At 41.3% G+C, this 18,324-nt stretch overlaps 1 protein-coding gene across 1 annotated transcript in view; it reads right to left on the reverse strand.

Annotated features, from left to right (window-relative positions):
- The window catches only part of LOC144227069 (radial spoke head 10 homolog B-like), a 56,314-nt gene that overhangs the window by 20,563 nt on the left and 17,427 nt on the right, over positions 1-18,324 (reverse strand). Inside the window, exons 8-15 of the mRNA XM_077758579.1 lie at positions 13,281-13,457; positions 9,234-9,393; positions 8,332-8,453; positions 6,674-6,863; positions 4,450-4,564; positions 3,396-3,475; positions 3,148-3,296; positions 563-670 (exon numbers count right to left, since the gene is read on the reverse strand). Of these exons, the coding sequence (XP_077614705.1) occupies positions 563-670; positions 3,148-3,296; positions 3,396-3,475; positions 4,450-4,564; positions 6,674-6,863; positions 8,332-8,453; positions 9,234-9,393; positions 13,281-13,457 (1,101 nt within the window). The remainder of the gene's footprint in view (positions 1-562; positions 671-3,147; positions 3,297-3,395; positions 3,476-4,449; positions 4,565-6,673; positions 6,864-8,331; positions 8,454-9,233; positions 9,394-13,280; positions 13,458-18,324) is intronic.

Here is an 18,324-nt window from a genome sequence, read left to right on the forward strand (position 1 = left end):
TATATTTAATATAATTTTTATATTATATTATTTAATATAATATAAAAATTATATTAAAAAATTAGACTATGTGAGTTCTATCTTATTTGTTAAGTCACTTTTCTATTTTGTTGGAAACCTTTTATTTTATATTCACTAATCGAGGACGGTCCTTTTTAAAAATTTTTTTAAACGTTTATTCATTTTTGAGAGACAGAGAGAGACACCATATGAGTGGGGCAGGGGTAGAGAGGGAGACACAGAATCTGAAGCAGTCTTCAAACTCTGAGCTAACTGTCATCACAGAGCCTGACGCAGGGCTCGAACCCATGAACCGTGAGATCATGACCTGAGCTGAAGTCGGACGCTTAACTGACTGAGCTACCCAGGCGCCCCAACTCTAGTTTTCTAATACAATCCAGCAGATATAGCTACATAGACACACACCGATATACATACATGTATGCATACGTGCACATGCATAGAGACCTATGCATATTTATGTACTGGGGTTAAAATGCCTTTCAGTCAGATCTTCGTTCTTGGATTGTATCTGCACTATTTGTGACATCTCTTGACAAACCTCAAGTTCAAAGTTGCTGTCGATGCCATCATGCATGAAAGGATTATCCTCTGCGATGACTTCCACAAATTTGGTTGGTGTTAATTCCTTATTTATCATTTTAAAGTCCTGTAAAAGAAACAACCAAATAAACTCTAATAGCGTGTAATTACAGATAGCTACGTATTTTTAATGTCAATTTGTATCCATGTAACACTTTCAGAAGGTGTTCTAGAAATGAGTATCTTTGAAACCGATCCTTTTGAAAAGCATTCTAGATTACCATTGATATTTACCTCTCCAGACCTTCCCTAATCCTTCTGCAAGAAAAGTATTTTTAGAAGCATCAACACAGGAGCGCCTGGGTAGCTCAGTCAGTTAAGCATTTCACTCTTGACCTTGGCTCAGGTCATGATCTCACTGTTTGATGGCTCAAACCCCAGGCTGACAGCACAGAGCCTGCTTGGTATTCTCTCTCTCTCTCCTTCTCTCTCTGTCCCTCCCCACTCTTTCTCTCAAAATAAATAAACTTAAAAAAAGAGAGAGAAAATGTTGTTCTTTGACAAAAAGGAGGAGGCAGAGGAGGAGGCGGATGAGGAGGAGGAGGAAGAAGAAGAAGGAGGAGGAGGAGGAGGAGGAAGAAAGAAGGAAAAAGGAAGAAGGAAGAAGGAAGAAGAAGAAGAAGAAGAAGGGTAACTGGGTGGCCCAGTTGGTTAAGTGTCTGACTCTTGGTTTCGGCTCAGGTCGTGATCTCATGGTTTGTGAGTTTGAGCCCCGTGTCAGGCTCTGTGCTGACAGTGTGGAGCCTGCTACAGTGCAGGGTCTGCTTAGAATTCTCTCTCCCTCGGGGCGCCTGGGTGGCTTAGTCGGTTAAGTGTCCGACTTTCGCTTAGGTCATGATCTCGCGNCATAAACACAGGACAGAGGGTGTGGGGGAATATACAATCCAGATGTGAGAGATCAACCCAGCCACACAGGTGGGAAAGACTGGCTGGGGGACCCAGGGGCCCGGGATGCTGTGGGCTCTCAGAAAGGAGGCCCCTCTGACAGTAACACTCCAGGTCGGGCTGAACACAGGATTCTCGCTGGAAGTCCAGGTGAAGATGCTGTCTGCATCGGAGCTAAACACAGAAGATTTGCTCTCTGGGATACTGAACCAGAGAGCAGTCTGCCCAGAAACCACCATTTTCCACTAAGGTCAGGGCTGCTGAAAACAAGGATTAGGTGAAAGTGCACCTCATAAGGCCTGGCTCCACACTGGCCCACCCTCCACACTCCTAAGCCCTGTGCAAACCAGGCTCCAGGTTCTTTTTTTAAATGTTTGTTTATTTTTGAGAAAGAAAGAGAGACAGAGACAGAGAGAGAGGGAGACACACTCTCGGAAGCAGGCTCCAGGCTCTGAGCTGTCAGCACAGAGTCTCACGCGGGGCTCGAACTCACACCTGATTATGACCTGAGCCGAAGTCGACTCTTAACCGACTGAGCCACCCGGGTGCCCCATGGCTCCTAGGTCCTAACGGAAGGATCGTGCTGACACCAGGTGAACCCACTAGTCCATCTCAATATCACCGAAAGGGAACATTCCTGACGCAATGCAACAGGAAGTACACAAAACCACCTGTGGCTTTTGTCAGGGCAAAAACCCCCGAATCCAAGTAAGCCTCTAACTGTCCTGCTTTAGTGGAAATACAGGGGAAAGAAGAACAGGAGACTCAACTCGGACCAGATGCTGCGAGCCCGAAGCGGATGTCTGACCTGGTTTCTTCAATAAGGGGCCACGAAGAAAGGACAACAGTGAACAAATAGCTGGCCCAATACTCCCCCAAACTTACCTATTTCTAAAAAGCTGTTTTTCTGTATTAGACACTAGGTTGCTGTCAGTTTTTCATACGCATAGGACACTGTTAGACTTTTCCCTGTATTTGTATTCGACCCTTCCCATTTTATCATTTAACTTCCCACAGGTGTGAATTCAAACAAAAACTACCAATAGTAAGAGAATATCATATACACTAGGTGTTCTCATTAGTTTTTAAACTAATAACTTCTTTAAGTTACTTTCCAATGAATAATAATTTTTGTCAGTGACACTGGTGTCCTCCCCACCTCGTCTTCTCTTACGTGGCAAGGTCTGCATTAGCAAAGACACTGTGGCCCCACCGCCTGTGCCCCTTCCCTTCCTGGGAAGGAAGCACATAGGGCCAGTGTTCCTGGACCCCGGAATTACTCGCTTCTGCCCAAAGAGGCCCCACAAACATTCAACGGCTATGAAAATCCATCCTGGATCTTCACCTCATTATCTGTGTGTCGCTGCTAGAACATATTGCGTTTCTTTAATGAAAACCCAAATGCCTATTAATACAAAACTGGTCTTGGGGCTCCTGGGAGACTCAGTCAGTTGAGCATCGACCTCGGCTCAAGTCATGATCTCATGGTTCATGAGTTTGAGCCCTGCTTCGGGCTCACTGCTGTCAGCACAGAGCCTGCTTTGGGTCCTCTGTCTCCCTCTCTCTGTCACCCCCCCACCACCACCACTGGCAGTCTCTCAAAAATAATGAACACTTATATATATACATGTAAAACCAGTCTCGGTCACGAGCGCTTACTTTCAACATCCAGAGGAAGTGTCGCATCTTCATGGACAGCTCGTGGGGAGGAGCGGCGCGCGGTCTGCAGTAAACTGTATAAATCTCCCAGCTCTTGTCAATGTAACTCATGGAATAGAGTGTCTGCTGTTGCCCACTGAATAAATTACCTAAAAACACAATGCAAAGATAAATCATCAAAATTCGATTACAAAACTACATTTGGAAAAAATAGATAAAATATATAATGCTATTGGGCTTTTATTTACCCTTTACACGGCCAGCATTTGGGTGAATGTTCTCGGTCATCAGTTTGGTAAAACACAGAAAGAGCGATGGGCTTCTGTTTCTGACAAGAAAGATCTAGTCACCCCTCTGTCCAGGAAGTAGAACCTAATTCCTCTCTCCCTGAGCATGGCGTGGACTTAGTAATTTGCTTCGAACCACGAGAGTACAGAAAGGGAGACACAGTATGTTCATGGTAGAGAATTGTGGCTGCCGCCATTTTAACTGAGTGCTCAGGGCTAACATCAGCAGTAACAAGACACATCAACACCACGTACCCTTGATGTGATGTGATGCCAAGGGCATTTCACCTCCATGGTGCTCTTCCCCAAACCCAAGCCTCAGTGCAATGTTGAAAACACATCAGCAGACCAAAACCAAGGGACATTTTATGAGATAACTGACCAATAGTTTTCCAAAGTGTCAAGGCCATAAAAGACAAAGTCTGAGAAATCATCACAGGTTGTAGGGACTAAGGAGATAGGACAACTAAACGCTAAGAACACAGATCAGAAAAGGGACATTAGTGAGAAAACTCAGGAAACCTAATAATGTCTGTGAGTTGTTAACAGTATTTTACCAACATTAATTTCTTAATTTCAACAGGTGTACCACGGTCGTGTACAATGTTATTGTTAAGGGCAGTGGACTGAAGGGTGTATAGGAACTCAAGTACCAACATGGAAGCACTCCTGGAAAACTAAATTTATTTCCAAATAAAAAGATATAGGATCAATTTTTCTCTGAGAAAGATGGGGAAATTCCAGCCTAAGGAAGGGCTGGTTTTGACTATTTCTGATTAAAACCCTGAGAGCAATTTGCAACACTGAAACATGACTCACCTCTGAAGGGGCTTCAGAATTGTAATCTGGCATCCAATGGTTTTGTGGCTAATATTTGTGAAACGCTTTTGTTTCCGGCCCTTCACTTCAGGAGTATGTAAAAGTAATAACGCACATCGAAGAAAAGCGAGCACCACTGTAGCTCAGTAATGATAAGGTCTGCCTCACCTGTCAGAGCTTCAGAAGTGGTACTTACTGGAACTCTTTGTGATGGATGTGGTAAGCCAATTGCAGAAGATAATTCAGAAATGTTCTCAAAAGTATTGTCGTAAATGGAGAATGAATTTCTTCAACCGGAATGTCATTATTGGCTAAAATAAAGGAAATTGGAAAGGATGCTTGGTACTTTTTTTTTTAATGTTTGTTTATTTTTGAGACACAGAGTATGAGCAGGGGAGGGGCAGAGAGAGACGGAGACACAGAATTCAAAGCAGGCTCCAGGCTCCGAGCTGTCAGCACAGAGCTCGACACGGGGCTCAAACCCACGGACTATGAGATCATGACCTGAGCCGAAGTCAGGCACTTAACCAGCTGAACCACCCAGGCACCCTGCCTAGTATTTTTTTTTTAATTCAGGTAGAACTGACATATAACACTGTATGACATGATTCACTAGATGCTGCAACATGATCACCACAGCAAGTCTGGCTGATACCTTCTCCTACGTAGTTACAAAAATTTCTCTTTTATTCTTGTGGTGAGGACTTTTAAGACTGACCCTCTTAGCAACTTTCAAATATATTTATTTATTGATTGATTGATTGATTGATTGATAGGAAAGAGAGAGAGAGACAGCGTGAGCAGGGGAGGGCCAGAGAGAGAGGGAGATACAGACTCTGAAATAGGCTCCAGGCTCTGAGCTGGCAGTCAGCACAGAGCCCGACGTGGGGCTCGAACCCACGAACCGCGAGATCATGACCTAAGCGAAAGTCGGATGCTTAACCGACTAAGCCACCCAGGCGCCCCTATAATCCTTTATTTTTAATTACAGTCACCATGCTGTACATTATGTCCCCACAACTTATTTATCTTGTAGCTGGAAGTTTATACCTTTTGACCCCTTCACCCATCCCGTCGATCCCTCCCCTCTGGCAACCACTACTCTGTTCTCTAGATCTGTGAGCTTGTTTCTTAGTTTTTAAATTTTTATTTAATTTTATTATTTTTTCATGTTTAATTATTTGAGAGAGAGAGAGAGCTGCAAGTGGGAAGGGGCAGAGAGAGGGAGAATCCCATGCCTCAGGAGATCTGAGTTGTCCGCACAGAGCCCAATGCCAAACTCAATCCCACGAACCCTGAGATCATGACCTGAGCCGAAATCAAGAGTTGGAGGCTTAAACCACTGAGCCACCCAGGTGACTCTTCTTTGTTTTTTTAGATTTGACATACAAGCAAGATCATATGCTATTTGTCTCTCTGTGTCTTATTTCTCTTAGCATAACACTCTCAACGCCCATCCAGGTTGGTTGCAAATGTCAAGATTTCATTCCTGATACCTCATATTTTCTAAAACCTTCTATTTTATTTGCTCCTGGTATACAAGTCAAAGAACTGAGTTTGAGGCAGTACCTTTTCTCCCAGTGAATACTGTGAACAGCATATACACATCCACCTAAAACTTAAGTACCGCATGAAAGACCTAGTCACTTTTCGGGAAAGTTACAAGATACCTTGTCCCAGTGTTTTTCAGAGTTTGGAGCAGTGAGCCCCATTTGATTAACGATGGTTCTGATTCTACATAGGCTCAAAGTCTGTGCCAAACACTTACATGTCAAGTAAATAAGTATTAGTTCTAATATTTTGTTTTACAAGTAGATAATGTGAGGCTGTCAAGGCCTGCTTCCCAGAAGTCGGCTGAAAGGAATAAAACCTTTGAAGTTGTTAAATCTATTGCCATGAAATTTCTAATTTGAAATCAAGCCCAAGCCCACCTCAAGTGGTTTCTTGGCTACTGGCCCTCCCTGATGCCCTCTGTTTCTGGCCTCACAATTTAGTGGGTTGTTTTAAACTGCAGATCAGAGGCAGGCAAACTTTTCTGCCAAAAGCCACACAGTAAATATTTTAGGCTTTATGGGCCAGACAGTCTCTATCACAACCTCTCAGTTCTGACATGATAGGGCAAAAACAGCCACAGACAATGCATGAGAAAATGGACATAGCTGTGTTCCAATAAAACTTTATTTATAAGAACAGGCCTTGGCTCACAGGCCCTGCCGTAGATGGTCTTTTACTACTGCCGTCATCTTACAACACTATCTCAAGTACGTTTTCAACACCTTGAGGAGACCGTGTGTCGGTTTCTGGAAGGCCTCTCCCAGCATTTGCCTTCCTCACTTCCTCCACATTTCCTGACCGGTTTCACGGTGACTTATTACACTACTCTTCAAACCAAAAGACATGAAGGGACTGGAAATACTCACCACTTAACACCCTGTCCATATCAGCAAGAGTTATATTATGGTGATGAAATTTGCAATCTTTTAGAAACCTCCAGAAGTGAAGCTTTGTCATCAGAAAGGTGTTATCCAGGGAGCGGTCACATCCTAGGCTGCTGTAGAAGCTATAGATTCGTCTTAATTCTGTAATATTTCTTAAGACAGCATATTCCACCTACAGAGAGAAAGCCATACACGTCTTAATCTTACCTAATAAGAACAAAAGTAAAAGAAACAACACCTGTTTGACCAATGAAATGATAGAACACGTGAGGTAACAGCATTTACCGTTGACCACTATTAGAGCTCAACAAATGTTCTATTTTCCCCGCTTGCCGCCAGGTCAATAAAATGCAATTTCTGAATAACATTAAAAAATGTGCTGTTATCAAAAATAAATTCAAAATGGTTAAAGGACCTGAACGTGAGACAGGAAACTATCAACATCCTAGAGGAGAAANTGTTATCAGGAATGCCTGGGTGGCTCAGTCAATTAAGCATCTGACTCTTGAGTTCAGCTCAGGTCATGATCTCAAGGCCCCGAGTGGCAATCCATACTGGGTGGCAAGCCTAAGATTCTCTCCCTTACTGAGTTACAGAATTTTTTCACTTTCTAGGTCCTATACTGCTTTTGTAATTATGAAATAGGATAGATTTTAAATCCATAATTTTTATTTTTAAAATTAATATTTATTTCTTTTTGAGAGAGAGAGAGAGAGACACAGCGTGAGTGAGGGTGGGGCAGAGAGAGAGGGAGACACAGAATCTGAAGCAGGCTCCAGGCTCTGGGCTATCAGCACACAGCCTGACACAGGGCTTGAACCCATGAACCGTGAGATCATGACCTGTGCTGAAGTCTGACACTCAACCAACTGAGCCACCCAGGCGCCCCTAGAAGTTCTTGTTTTTAATGATAGTCTGATAGCAGATGGAGTGAGTGATACCAGGAGCCTGAAGTACGACATTGGCCGGGAGAAGAAGAAAGGAGGATGGGATGGGGGTAGAGAGTCATCGCTTTGAGACCCACAGACTGGGACCAGAGGAGGCAGGCATGAGCAAGGGCCAAGAGGCAAGCCTGCCTCTCAATCTCGAGGTACCCATGGTGCTCTTGTTGCAAACATCTTCTCCGAAGACTCATGCCAAGCCCCAAACTGTGAATCACAATGCTAAAGTGTAATTTGGTGGATGTGATTTTCCAGATGTTCATCAAATGAGGTCTGGGTACACAGAATGTTCTCTGGCTCTATGGGTTTCTAGAGTTGTACTGATTTCTAAGGGTTTGAAGATGTTTTGAATCCCAGCAGCCCATAATAATGCACAGCAGAATTCACGCCGTGCTGAGTGGGATGGCCACGGCCTTGGCCTTTAGACCAAGTGGGAGGTGAGGGTTAACTTTAGCCTTATGGGCTCTGAGGCCATAGTTAATTCATTGAGTCCCTCGATCTGGGCTTCTGTTTTCTCGCAAAGCCTGTCCACTAAGGTTGCCGTACGAATTAAATGGGATGGTGTACACAGCATCAATAAGGGATATAAAACACCCTCAATACGGGAGAATCACCATCAGCTGTATTTGTCCAAGACTCTGGGGACCCTTAAGATTTAAGCCTAAAATGCAAATGTATAACAATACAAAAGGCTTTTACCTGCTTTTTTTCCTCTGCTTGATCTTTCTCGGGATACATATTCAGCAAAAAACTTAGATTCAGCTCAATGCCCGACCCTAACACAGAAGTACTTTCACTGTCATCAAGCTTTCTGGGAATCGCTAGCAAATAAAGGCAAATAGAGGGGATAATTGTGAAAAGCAATGTTAAAAGTTTTCAATGTTACCGTTTCAACTAATAAATCAAAATGCTTTGGGGGGAAAAAATTAAATGATTTTGGAAGTTAAAAAATGTTTTTTCAACGTTACGTCAAAATGATTTTCTACTGGGGCACCAGGGTGGTTCAGTCAGTTGAGCATCTGACTCTTGATTTCGGCTAAAGTCATGATCCCAGGGTCGTGGGATCAAGCCTTATGTCAGCCTTCACACTGAGCAAGAAGCTTGCTTAAGATTCTGTCTCCCTTTGCCCCTCCTCCTCATTCACACATTTGCTCTCTCTATAAAATTTTAAAAAGTAATAATAAAAAAAAGATTTTCCATCAAAGTAGGATACAAGAGTATTCAAAAAAACTTATTAAGAAAGATGCAGTTTCGGGGCATCTGGATGCCTTAGTCGATTGAGCATCTGACTTCAGCTCAGGTCATGATTTCACGGTTCATGGGTTCGAGCCCCGCTTTGGGCTCTGTGCTGACACTTGCTCAGAGCCTAGAGCTTGCTTGGGATTCTGTGTCTCCTCTCTCTGCCCCTGCCCTGCTCATGCTCTGACTCTTGAAAATCAATAAATGTAAAAAAATACATATTAAAAAATTTTTTTAAAAAAAGACAGTGGCTTCTCCCAGGAAACTCAGGTTTTCTAAAGCAGTTGGTGTATTTTGATGAGTAGATTCCACAGATAACACAGGGTACTTTGCATGCAGCAGACGGGCGAACACCCCCCTACCGGCACTGACGGAGGTTCTGTAGCACCAGTTCCTGAAGGAAGATTCTGTAGACAGGTCCAGGTGACTTAAGAACTCAACTTCAAGATTTGGAAATTCCACTAAGTGGTCGTTGGAAAATGCGCCATCATACACACGTCCGTTCTTGAACGTTAATCGGCCCTGCAGACAGAAAGATTAGAGGTCAGAAAAACCACTGGTGATGTGTGTATGTATCTTTTTCAAAGGCTTGGAGTTTTTTGTTTGTTTGTTTGTTTGTTTTTAAGATATGCACTTAGCCCAGGGTGCCTGGGTGGCCCAGTCAGTTAAGCTTCCTACTTCAACTTAAGCTCAGGTCATGATCTTGCAGTCTGTAAGGTTGAGTCCTTCGTTGGGCTCTGTGCTGACAGCTTGCAGCCTGGAGCCTGCTTCAAATTCTCTGTCTCCCTCTCTCTCTGCCCCACCCCCTCTCACACTCTCACACCCAAAAATAAATCAACATTAAAAAAATTTTTTTAGGGGCACCTGGGTGGCTCAGTCGGTTAAGCGTCCGACTTCAGCTCAGGTCATGATCTTGCGATTTGTGGGTTTGAGCCCCACATCGGGCTCTGTGCTAACAGCTCAGACCCTGGAGCTTGTTTCGGACTGTGTCTCCCTCTCTCTCTGCCTCTCCCCCACTCATACTCTGTTTCTCTCTGTCTCAATAATAAATAAAAAACATTAAAAAATTTTTTTTAAAGATACGCACTTAGCCCACATAGAATCAGGCTCCTAGAGTCTCACATCACTGTAAATCCTCTCTCTTCCTCCTCCTCCTGTCCCATCTGTCCCACAACCTCTCCCCATCCACCCCTAGGTCACAGAAGGTATCTTATCAAACTATGCTACTGACCAGCAAAGTGCTATCACCAAATAGGGGCTCTCTTGGTATCTGTCCAACCCAGGCCAATAGTCAGTCTGATCAAGAGGTAAGCACATGAACCAAGCCAGCTCAGCCAAACTAAAGACATTTGTGGAAAGCTTCCTGGAGAAGAGTTTCTTCTCTCCTTCTACTTAGTGTGTATGTGGATATGAAGCCCAGAACTACAGCCACTTCTTGTGGTCATGGGGGCGGGGCAGCCCAAGGGTGAAGCTGACATCGTGGCAGAAGACAGCCTGGGGAGATGGAAGAAAACCCTTCACATCACTGAGGTGCTGGATCAAACCAACCTTGAAACCCACTTATTCCTTTTTTTAAAAAGTATTTATTTTGAGGGGCACCTGAGTGGCTCAGTTGGTTAAGTGTCTGACTTTGGCTCAGGTCGTGATCTCACAGTTCGTGGGTTCAAGCCCTGAATCAGGTTCTGTGCTGATAACTCAGAGCCTGGAGCCTGTTTCAGATTCTGTATCTCCCTCTNAAGTATTTATTTTGAGGGGCACCTGAGTGGCTCAGTTGGTTAAGTGTCTGACTTTGGCTCAGGTCGTGATCTCACAGTTCGTGGGTTCAAGCCCTGAATCAGGTTCTGTGCTGATAACTCAGAGCCTGGAGCCTGTTTCAGATTCTGTATCTCCCTCTCTCTCTGATCCTCCCCTGCTCACACTGTCTCTCTCTCTCTCCCTCTCTCTCTCTCAGAAATAAATAAAACATAAAAAAATTTTTTTGAAAAGTGTTTATTTTGAAAGAGAGAGAGAATATGTGTGCATGAGCATGGGGGAGGAGTAAAGAGAATCCCAAGCAGTCTCTATATCATCAGCGCAGAGCCCAAGGTAGGGCTCAGACCCACAAACCGTGAGATCATGAACCATGAGCCAAAACCAAGAGCCAGACGCTTAACCAACCGAGACACCCAGGCGCCCCTAAATCCACTTGTTCTTTGTTATTTATGGATTATTAAGCTAGATATTCCATTACTTGTGACCAAAACCACTGTAACACACACATATATACATAACATAAACCAATTAAATAACTTCTAAATATATTAGATATTGATGATACATTGGAAATTATTTTAAAATTCATTATCCTAACAAGACAGGAAGCTGTCCTGTGCAAAAATGGGTTATGCACTTTACAAGACAGAGAATGACACGCCTTTTACCGTATTTTAGTTGCTTTACCAAATCTTTAAAATGTACTTTTCACACATCTGCACTCACCATGCCATGTTTTTTATTGGAGACCCATTCTCCCTCATACATGGCGCCACTGGCATAGTAAAACTTCCCATGGCCATGACGCTCTCCATTTACAAACTCTCCTATGTATTCATTTCGTAAAGGGTACTGGGAGTTGGGGATTCTCTTTAGAAACCATGTATGTGTTCCAAAGCCATTCTGCAAAGAAAGCAAATTTCCATAAGGCATGCTAAAAATAGTTCCTCTTTTTTACCTGAATTCTTTTAAAATCCAGACAATCGATCATAACAACAACCCATTTGAAGGGACAAAGAACATGGATTCCAGAGCCACACAGACTTGGGTTCAGGCTCTACACCATCAGTTACTAACTAGCCTTTTGACCTAAGGCAAATTATTTAAGCCCTGTGGGTTTCATCTACAAAACAAAAATAACACCAACCCTATAGGATGGATGTAAAGATTGAAGAGAGTGTATATAAAGTGCCTGCCTTGATACTGATTACTATCTTACATTTTATTTATTTTTAACATACAGGTTGATTTTTAAAATGCCCCCTCTTCATTCCCACTTGGCAGAGGTAACCACTACTTGAGAATTTGAGAATTCATCCATATTTTCCCTAGGTATGTGCAGTTATATGTACTAGGTCAACATATAATATGTACATATAACACACATAAATACACACACAAGTTTTTTAAAAATGAGATGACTCTGGATAGGTCTTTCTAGAACTTCTGGGTATAGACTGAAAAGAACTGAAAGCAGGAATCAAACAAATATGTGTGCACTCATGTTCACAGCAGCATTAGTCACAATAGCCAAAAGGTGGAAGTCACACAAGTATCTGTCGATGGACGAATGAATAAAAAAATGGATCATGATATAAACATACAATGGAATATAATTTAGCCTTTAAAAGGAAAGACATTCTATGGGGTGCCTGGGGGGCTCAATCAGTTAAGTGTCTGACTTCAGCTCAGGTCACAATCTCGTGGTTTATGGGTTCAAGCCCCACATCGGGCTCTGTGCTGAATTCTTGCTCAGAGCCTGGAGCTGCTTCGGATTCTGTCTCCTTCTCTCTCTGCCCTTCCCCTGATCTCACTCTGTCTCTCAAAAATAAAAAAAATGTAAGTAAAAAAAATTTTAAAGGAAGGACATTCTGACACATACTATAAGATGGATGAACCTTGAGGACATTATGCTCAGTGAAATAAACCAGTTGCAAAAGGACAAATAGTATATAATTCCCCTTATATGAGGCACCTAAAGGAATACGATTCAAAGGGACCAAAAATAGATGGAGGGTGACAGGGCAGGGAGTGGGAGAAGGGGTTATGGGAGTGAGTGTTTAATGGGGACAGAGTCTNGATCCTCCCCTGCTCACACTGTCTCTCTCTCTCTCCCTCTCTCTCTCTCAGAAATAAATAAAACATAAAAAAATTTTTTTGAAAAGTGTTTATTTTGAAAGAGAGAGAGAATATGTGTGCATGAGCATGGGGGAGGAGTAAAGAGAATCCCAAGCAGTCTCTATATCATCAGCGCAGAGCCCAAGGTAGGGCTCAGACCCACAAACCGTGAGATCATGAACCATGAGCCAAAACCAAGAGCCAGACGCTTAACCAACCGAGACACCCAGGCGCCCCTAAATCCACTTGTTCTTTGTTATTTATGGATTATTAAGCTAGATATTCCATTACTTGTGACCAAAACCACTGTAACACACACATATATACATAACATAAACCAATTAAATAACTTCTAAATATATTAGATATTGATGATACATTGGAAATTATTTTAAAATTCATTATCCTAACAAGACAGGAAGCTGTCCTGTGCAAAAATGGGTTATGCACTTTACAAGACAGAGAATGACACGCCTTTTACCGTATTTTAGTTGCTTTACCAAATCTTTAAAATGTACTTTTCACACATCTGCACTCACCATGCCATGTTTTTTATTGGAGACCCATTCTCCCTCATACATGGCGCCACTGGCATAGTAAAACTTCCCATGGCCATGACGCTCTCCATTTACAAACTCTCCTATGTATTCATTTCGTAAAGGGTACTGGGAGTTGGGGATTCTCTTTAGAAACCATGTATGTGTTCCAAAGCCATTCTGCAAAGAAAGCAAATTTCCATAAGGCATGCTAAAAATAGTTCCTCTTTTTTACCTGAATTCTTTTAAAATCCAGACAATCGATCATAACAACAACCCATTTGAAGGGACAAAGAACATGGATTCCAGAGCCACACAGACTTGGGTTCAGGCTCTACACCATCAGTTACTAACTAGCCTTTTGACCTAAGGCAAATTATTTAAGCCCTGTGGGTTTCATCTACAAAACAAAAATAACACCAACCCTATAGGATGGATGTAAAGATTGAAGAGAGTGTATATAAAGTGCCTGCCTTGATACTGATTACTATCTTACATTTTATTTATTTTTAACATACAGGTTGATTTTTAAAATGCCCCCTCTTCATTCCCACTTGGCAGAGGTAACCACTACTTGAGAATTTGAGAATTCATCCATATTTTCCCTAGGTATGTGCAGTTATATGTACTAGGTCAACATATAATATGTACATATAACACACATAAATACACACACAAGTTTTTTAAAAATGAGATGACTCTGGATAGGTCTTTCTAGAACTTCTGGGTATAGACTGAAAAGAACTGAAAGCAGGAATCAAACAAATATGTGTGCACTCATGTTCACAGCAGCATTAGTCACAATAGCCAAAAGGTGGAAGTCACACAAGTATCTGTCGATGGACGAATGAATAAAAAAATGGATCATGATATAAACATACAATGGAATATAATTTAGCCTTTAAAAGGAAAGACATTCTATGGGGTGCCTGGGGGGCTCAATCAGTTAAGTGTCTGACTTCAGCTCAGGTCACAATCTCGTGGTTTATGGGTTCAAGCCCCACATCGGGCTCTGTGCTGAATTCTTGCTCAGAGCCTGGAGCTGCTTCGGATTCTGTCTCCTTCTCTCTCTGCCCTTCCCCTGATCTCACTCTGTCTCTCAAAAATAAAAAAAATGTAAGTAAAAAAAATTTTAAAGGAAGGACATTCTGACACATACTATAAGATGGATGAACCTTGAGGACATTATGCTCAGTGAAATAAACCAGTTGCAAAAGGACAAATAGTATATAATTCCCCTTATATGAGGCACCTAAAGGAATACGATTCAAAGGGACCAAAAATAGATGGAGGGTGACAGGGCAGGGAGTGGGAGAAGGGGTTATGGGAGTGAGTGTTTAATGGGGACAGAGTCTCAGTTTCGGAAGATGAAGAGTTCTGGAGATGGACAGATGTGATTCACAACAGTGTGAATGTACTTAATGCCCCTGAATTGGACACTTAAGAATGGTTAAGATGGTAAAGGTTATGTTATGTGTATTTCACCACAATTAAAAAGAAAGAAGAAAGCTGGGGTAGCTATATTCCTATCAGAAAACACTTCAGAGGAATAGAAATGATCAGGGCTAAAGAGGGACATTACAACATGATAAAAAGGATCAACTCACCAAGAAGACGTAATAATCCCACACCTAACAATGGAGCCTTAAAATATAGAAAACAAAAATTGATAGATTTGAAAGAAGAAATAGACAAATCTACAATTATACTTGGACTCTTCAACACTCTCCTCTGAGAAATGGGTAGAAAAGCAGACAGAAGGGGTGCCTGGGTGGCTTAGTCGGTTAAGCGTCCGACTTTCGCTTAGGTCATGATCTCGCAGTTCGTGGGTTCGAGCCCCGCGTCGGGCTCTGTGCTGACTGCCAGCTCAGAGCCTGGAGCCTGTTTCAGTCTGTGACTCCCTCTCTCTCTGACCCTCCCCTGCTCATGCTGTCTCTCTCTCTCTCCTAGAAATAAATAAAACATTAAAAAAAAAAAAAGAAAAGAAAAGGCAGACAGAAGAGGGTAATGTGATACAGAAGAAATGTGATAAAAAGAACATTACCAAACACCTTGATCTAATTGGCCTCCACAGAATACTCCATTCAACAAAAGCAGAAACACACGGAACAGTCACCAAGAAAGACCATATTCTGGGCCATAAAATAAACCACAGCATATTTAAAAGAAATGTAATCGTACAAAGTATGTTCTCTGATCACAGTAGAATTAGACAAAAAAAATCAACAACAGAAAGAAATCTGGAAAAAAATCTCCCAACATACAGAAATTAAGCAATATACATCAAAATAATTTACAGGCCAAAAAGAAAGTCATAGGGAAATTAGAAAATATTTGAACTGAACAAAAGTTAAAGACATATCAGAATTAATGGGATGCAGATAAAGCAGTGCTAAGAGAAAAGATTTTATTATTAAATGTTTGTACTAGCAAAGAAGAAATGTCTCAAATCAATAAAGCTTCCATACTACAACTCAAGGAGAAGAAGAGTATATTAAACCTGAAGTAAGTAGAAGGAAATAATAACAAGGAGCAGGTATCAGATTAAAGAATGAAAAACATGAAGAGAAAATAAATAGCATTAGAACTGGCTCTTAGAGAATTTTCATGACATGGATACATCTCTAGCAGGACTGAAGAAAAAAGAGAAAACATAAATTATTGATACTGGAAGAAAGAGGGAACATCCCTACAGATCCCCTATAATATGGATTAAAAGAATAATGAGAGAATATTATGAACAACCATGTGCCAATACATTTCTATTAAATGGACAAACTTCTTCAATAATACAAACTTCCAAAATTTACTCAGGAAGAAACAGATAACCTGAATAGTGCATTATCTATTTTTTAAATGTTATTCTAGAGTTAACATACAGTTGATTTATTGTTAATCTTGTCACAAAGGTAGTGTGACAAGACTTCTTCTCCAGTCCCAGAAGTCTTCACGGCATCTTCAGGTACGCGACTAAGGAAGGGAGAGTACCAATTCCACAAACTCTTTCAGGAAAGTAAAGAGAACACTTCCCAGCTCATTTTCTGCAGCCAACATTACTAAAATCTGGCAAAGATATTAAATGGAAAGAATACTAAAGATCAAAATCTCTCATGAACATTGACACAAAAATTCTCAGCAAAGTATTAGGAAACTGAATCCAGCAAGATATAAAAAGGATAATATAATCATAATCACGTTGGGTTGGTATTGCTGGAATGCAAGGTTCAATCAACATTTGAAAATCAATTAATGTATTGAAAGTGAGGGGATGGAGAAACATCTAGCATGCAAATTGATGGCAAAAGAAAGTCAGAGTAACAATACTTTTATCAGATAAAACAGACTTTAAAACAAAGGCTGTAGGGGCACCTGGGTGGCTTAGTTGGTTAAGCATCTGACTTCCTCTCAGGTCCTGATCTCGCAGCTCCTGAGTTTGAGCCCTGTGTCAGGCTCTGTGCTGACAGCTCTGACCCTGGAGCCTTCTTTGGATTCTGTGTCTCGTCTCTCCCCTGTCCTCTCTCTCTTTCAAAAATAAAAACACTTTGAAAAATAAAACAAAGACTGTAGCAAAAGACAAAGGAGGACACTATATCATCATAAAGGGGACAATCCAACAAGATCTAACAATTGCAAATATTTATGCACCCAACACGAAAGCACCCAAATATATAAAACAGTTAATAACATAAAAGAATAAATAATAATACAATAATAGTAGGGGACTTTAACACCCTACTGACACCAATGGATGGATCATCTAAACAGAATCAACAAGGAAATAATGACTTTGAATGACACACTGGACCAGATGGACTTAACAGATATATTCAGAACATTCCACCCTAAAACAGAAGAATACTCATCTGGGTGCACATGGAACATTCTCCAGAATGGATCACATCTTAGCCCACAAAACAAACCTCAACAACAGAAGACTGAAATCATACCATGCATATTTTCTGCCCATAGTGTTATGAAACTAGAAGCCAACCCCAAGAAAAAAATTTAGAAAGACCACAAATACATGGAGGTTAAAGAACATCCACCTAAAGGATGAATGGGTTAACTAGGATATCAGAGAAGAGATTAAAAAGTACATGGAAACAAATGAAAACGAAAACACAATGGCTCAAAACCTTTGGGATGCAGCAAAAGCAGTCCTCTAAGAAGAAAGTTTATAGCAATACAGGCCTACCTCAAGAAGCAGGAAAAGTCTCAAACAAACAACCTAAACTTACTAGAAAAAGAATAAAAAACAAAACCTAAAATCAGCAGAAGGAAAAAACTAATAAACATTGGAACAAAAGTAAATGATATAGAAACTTAAAACAATAAGAGAACAGACCAATGAAACCAGGAGCTGTTTTTTTGAAAAACAATCAATAAAATTGATTAACCTCCAGCCAGAATTATCAAGACAAAAAAAGAGAAAAGATTCAAACAAATAAAATCACAAATGAAGAGGAGAAAGAATAGCCAACACCTCAAAAATACAAACAATCCTAAGAGAAGGTTATGAAAAACTATATGCTAACAAAGTGGAACAACATAGAATAAATGGAAAAATTCCTAGAAATGTACAAACTATCAAAACCAAAATAGGAGGAAATAGAACATTTGAAAAGACCAATAACCAACAAAGAAATTGACTCAGTAATTAAAAAAAAAAAAACTCCTAACAAACAAAATTCCAGGACCAGATGGTTTCACAGGCAAATTCTACCAAACATTTAAAGAGTTAATGTCTATTCTTCTCATACTATTCCAAAACATAGAAAAGTAAGGAAAACTTCCAAGTTAATTCTATGAGGCCAGTATTACCTTAATGCCAAAACCAGATAAAACATCCACTAAAAAAGAGAACCAGAGGGACGTCAGTTGCATCTGACTCCTGATTTCGACTCATGTCATGATCCCAGGGTCATGGAATTGAGCCCCACACTGGGCTCCATGCTGAGCATGGAACCTGCTCAAGATTCATATTCTCTCTCTCCCCCCTCCTTCCCTCCCTCCCTCCCTCTCTCTGCCCCTCCCCCCGCCGGCACTC

This window comes from Crocuta crocuta, unplaced genomic scaffold (assembly GCF_008692635.1).
Source record: "Crocuta crocuta isolate KB4526 unplaced genomic scaffold, BGI_CrCroc_1.0 scaffold273, whole genome shotgun sequence".
In the NCBI taxonomy this organism is placed as follows: Eukaryota; Metazoa; Chordata; class Mammalia; order Carnivora; family Hyaenidae; genus Crocuta; species Crocuta crocuta.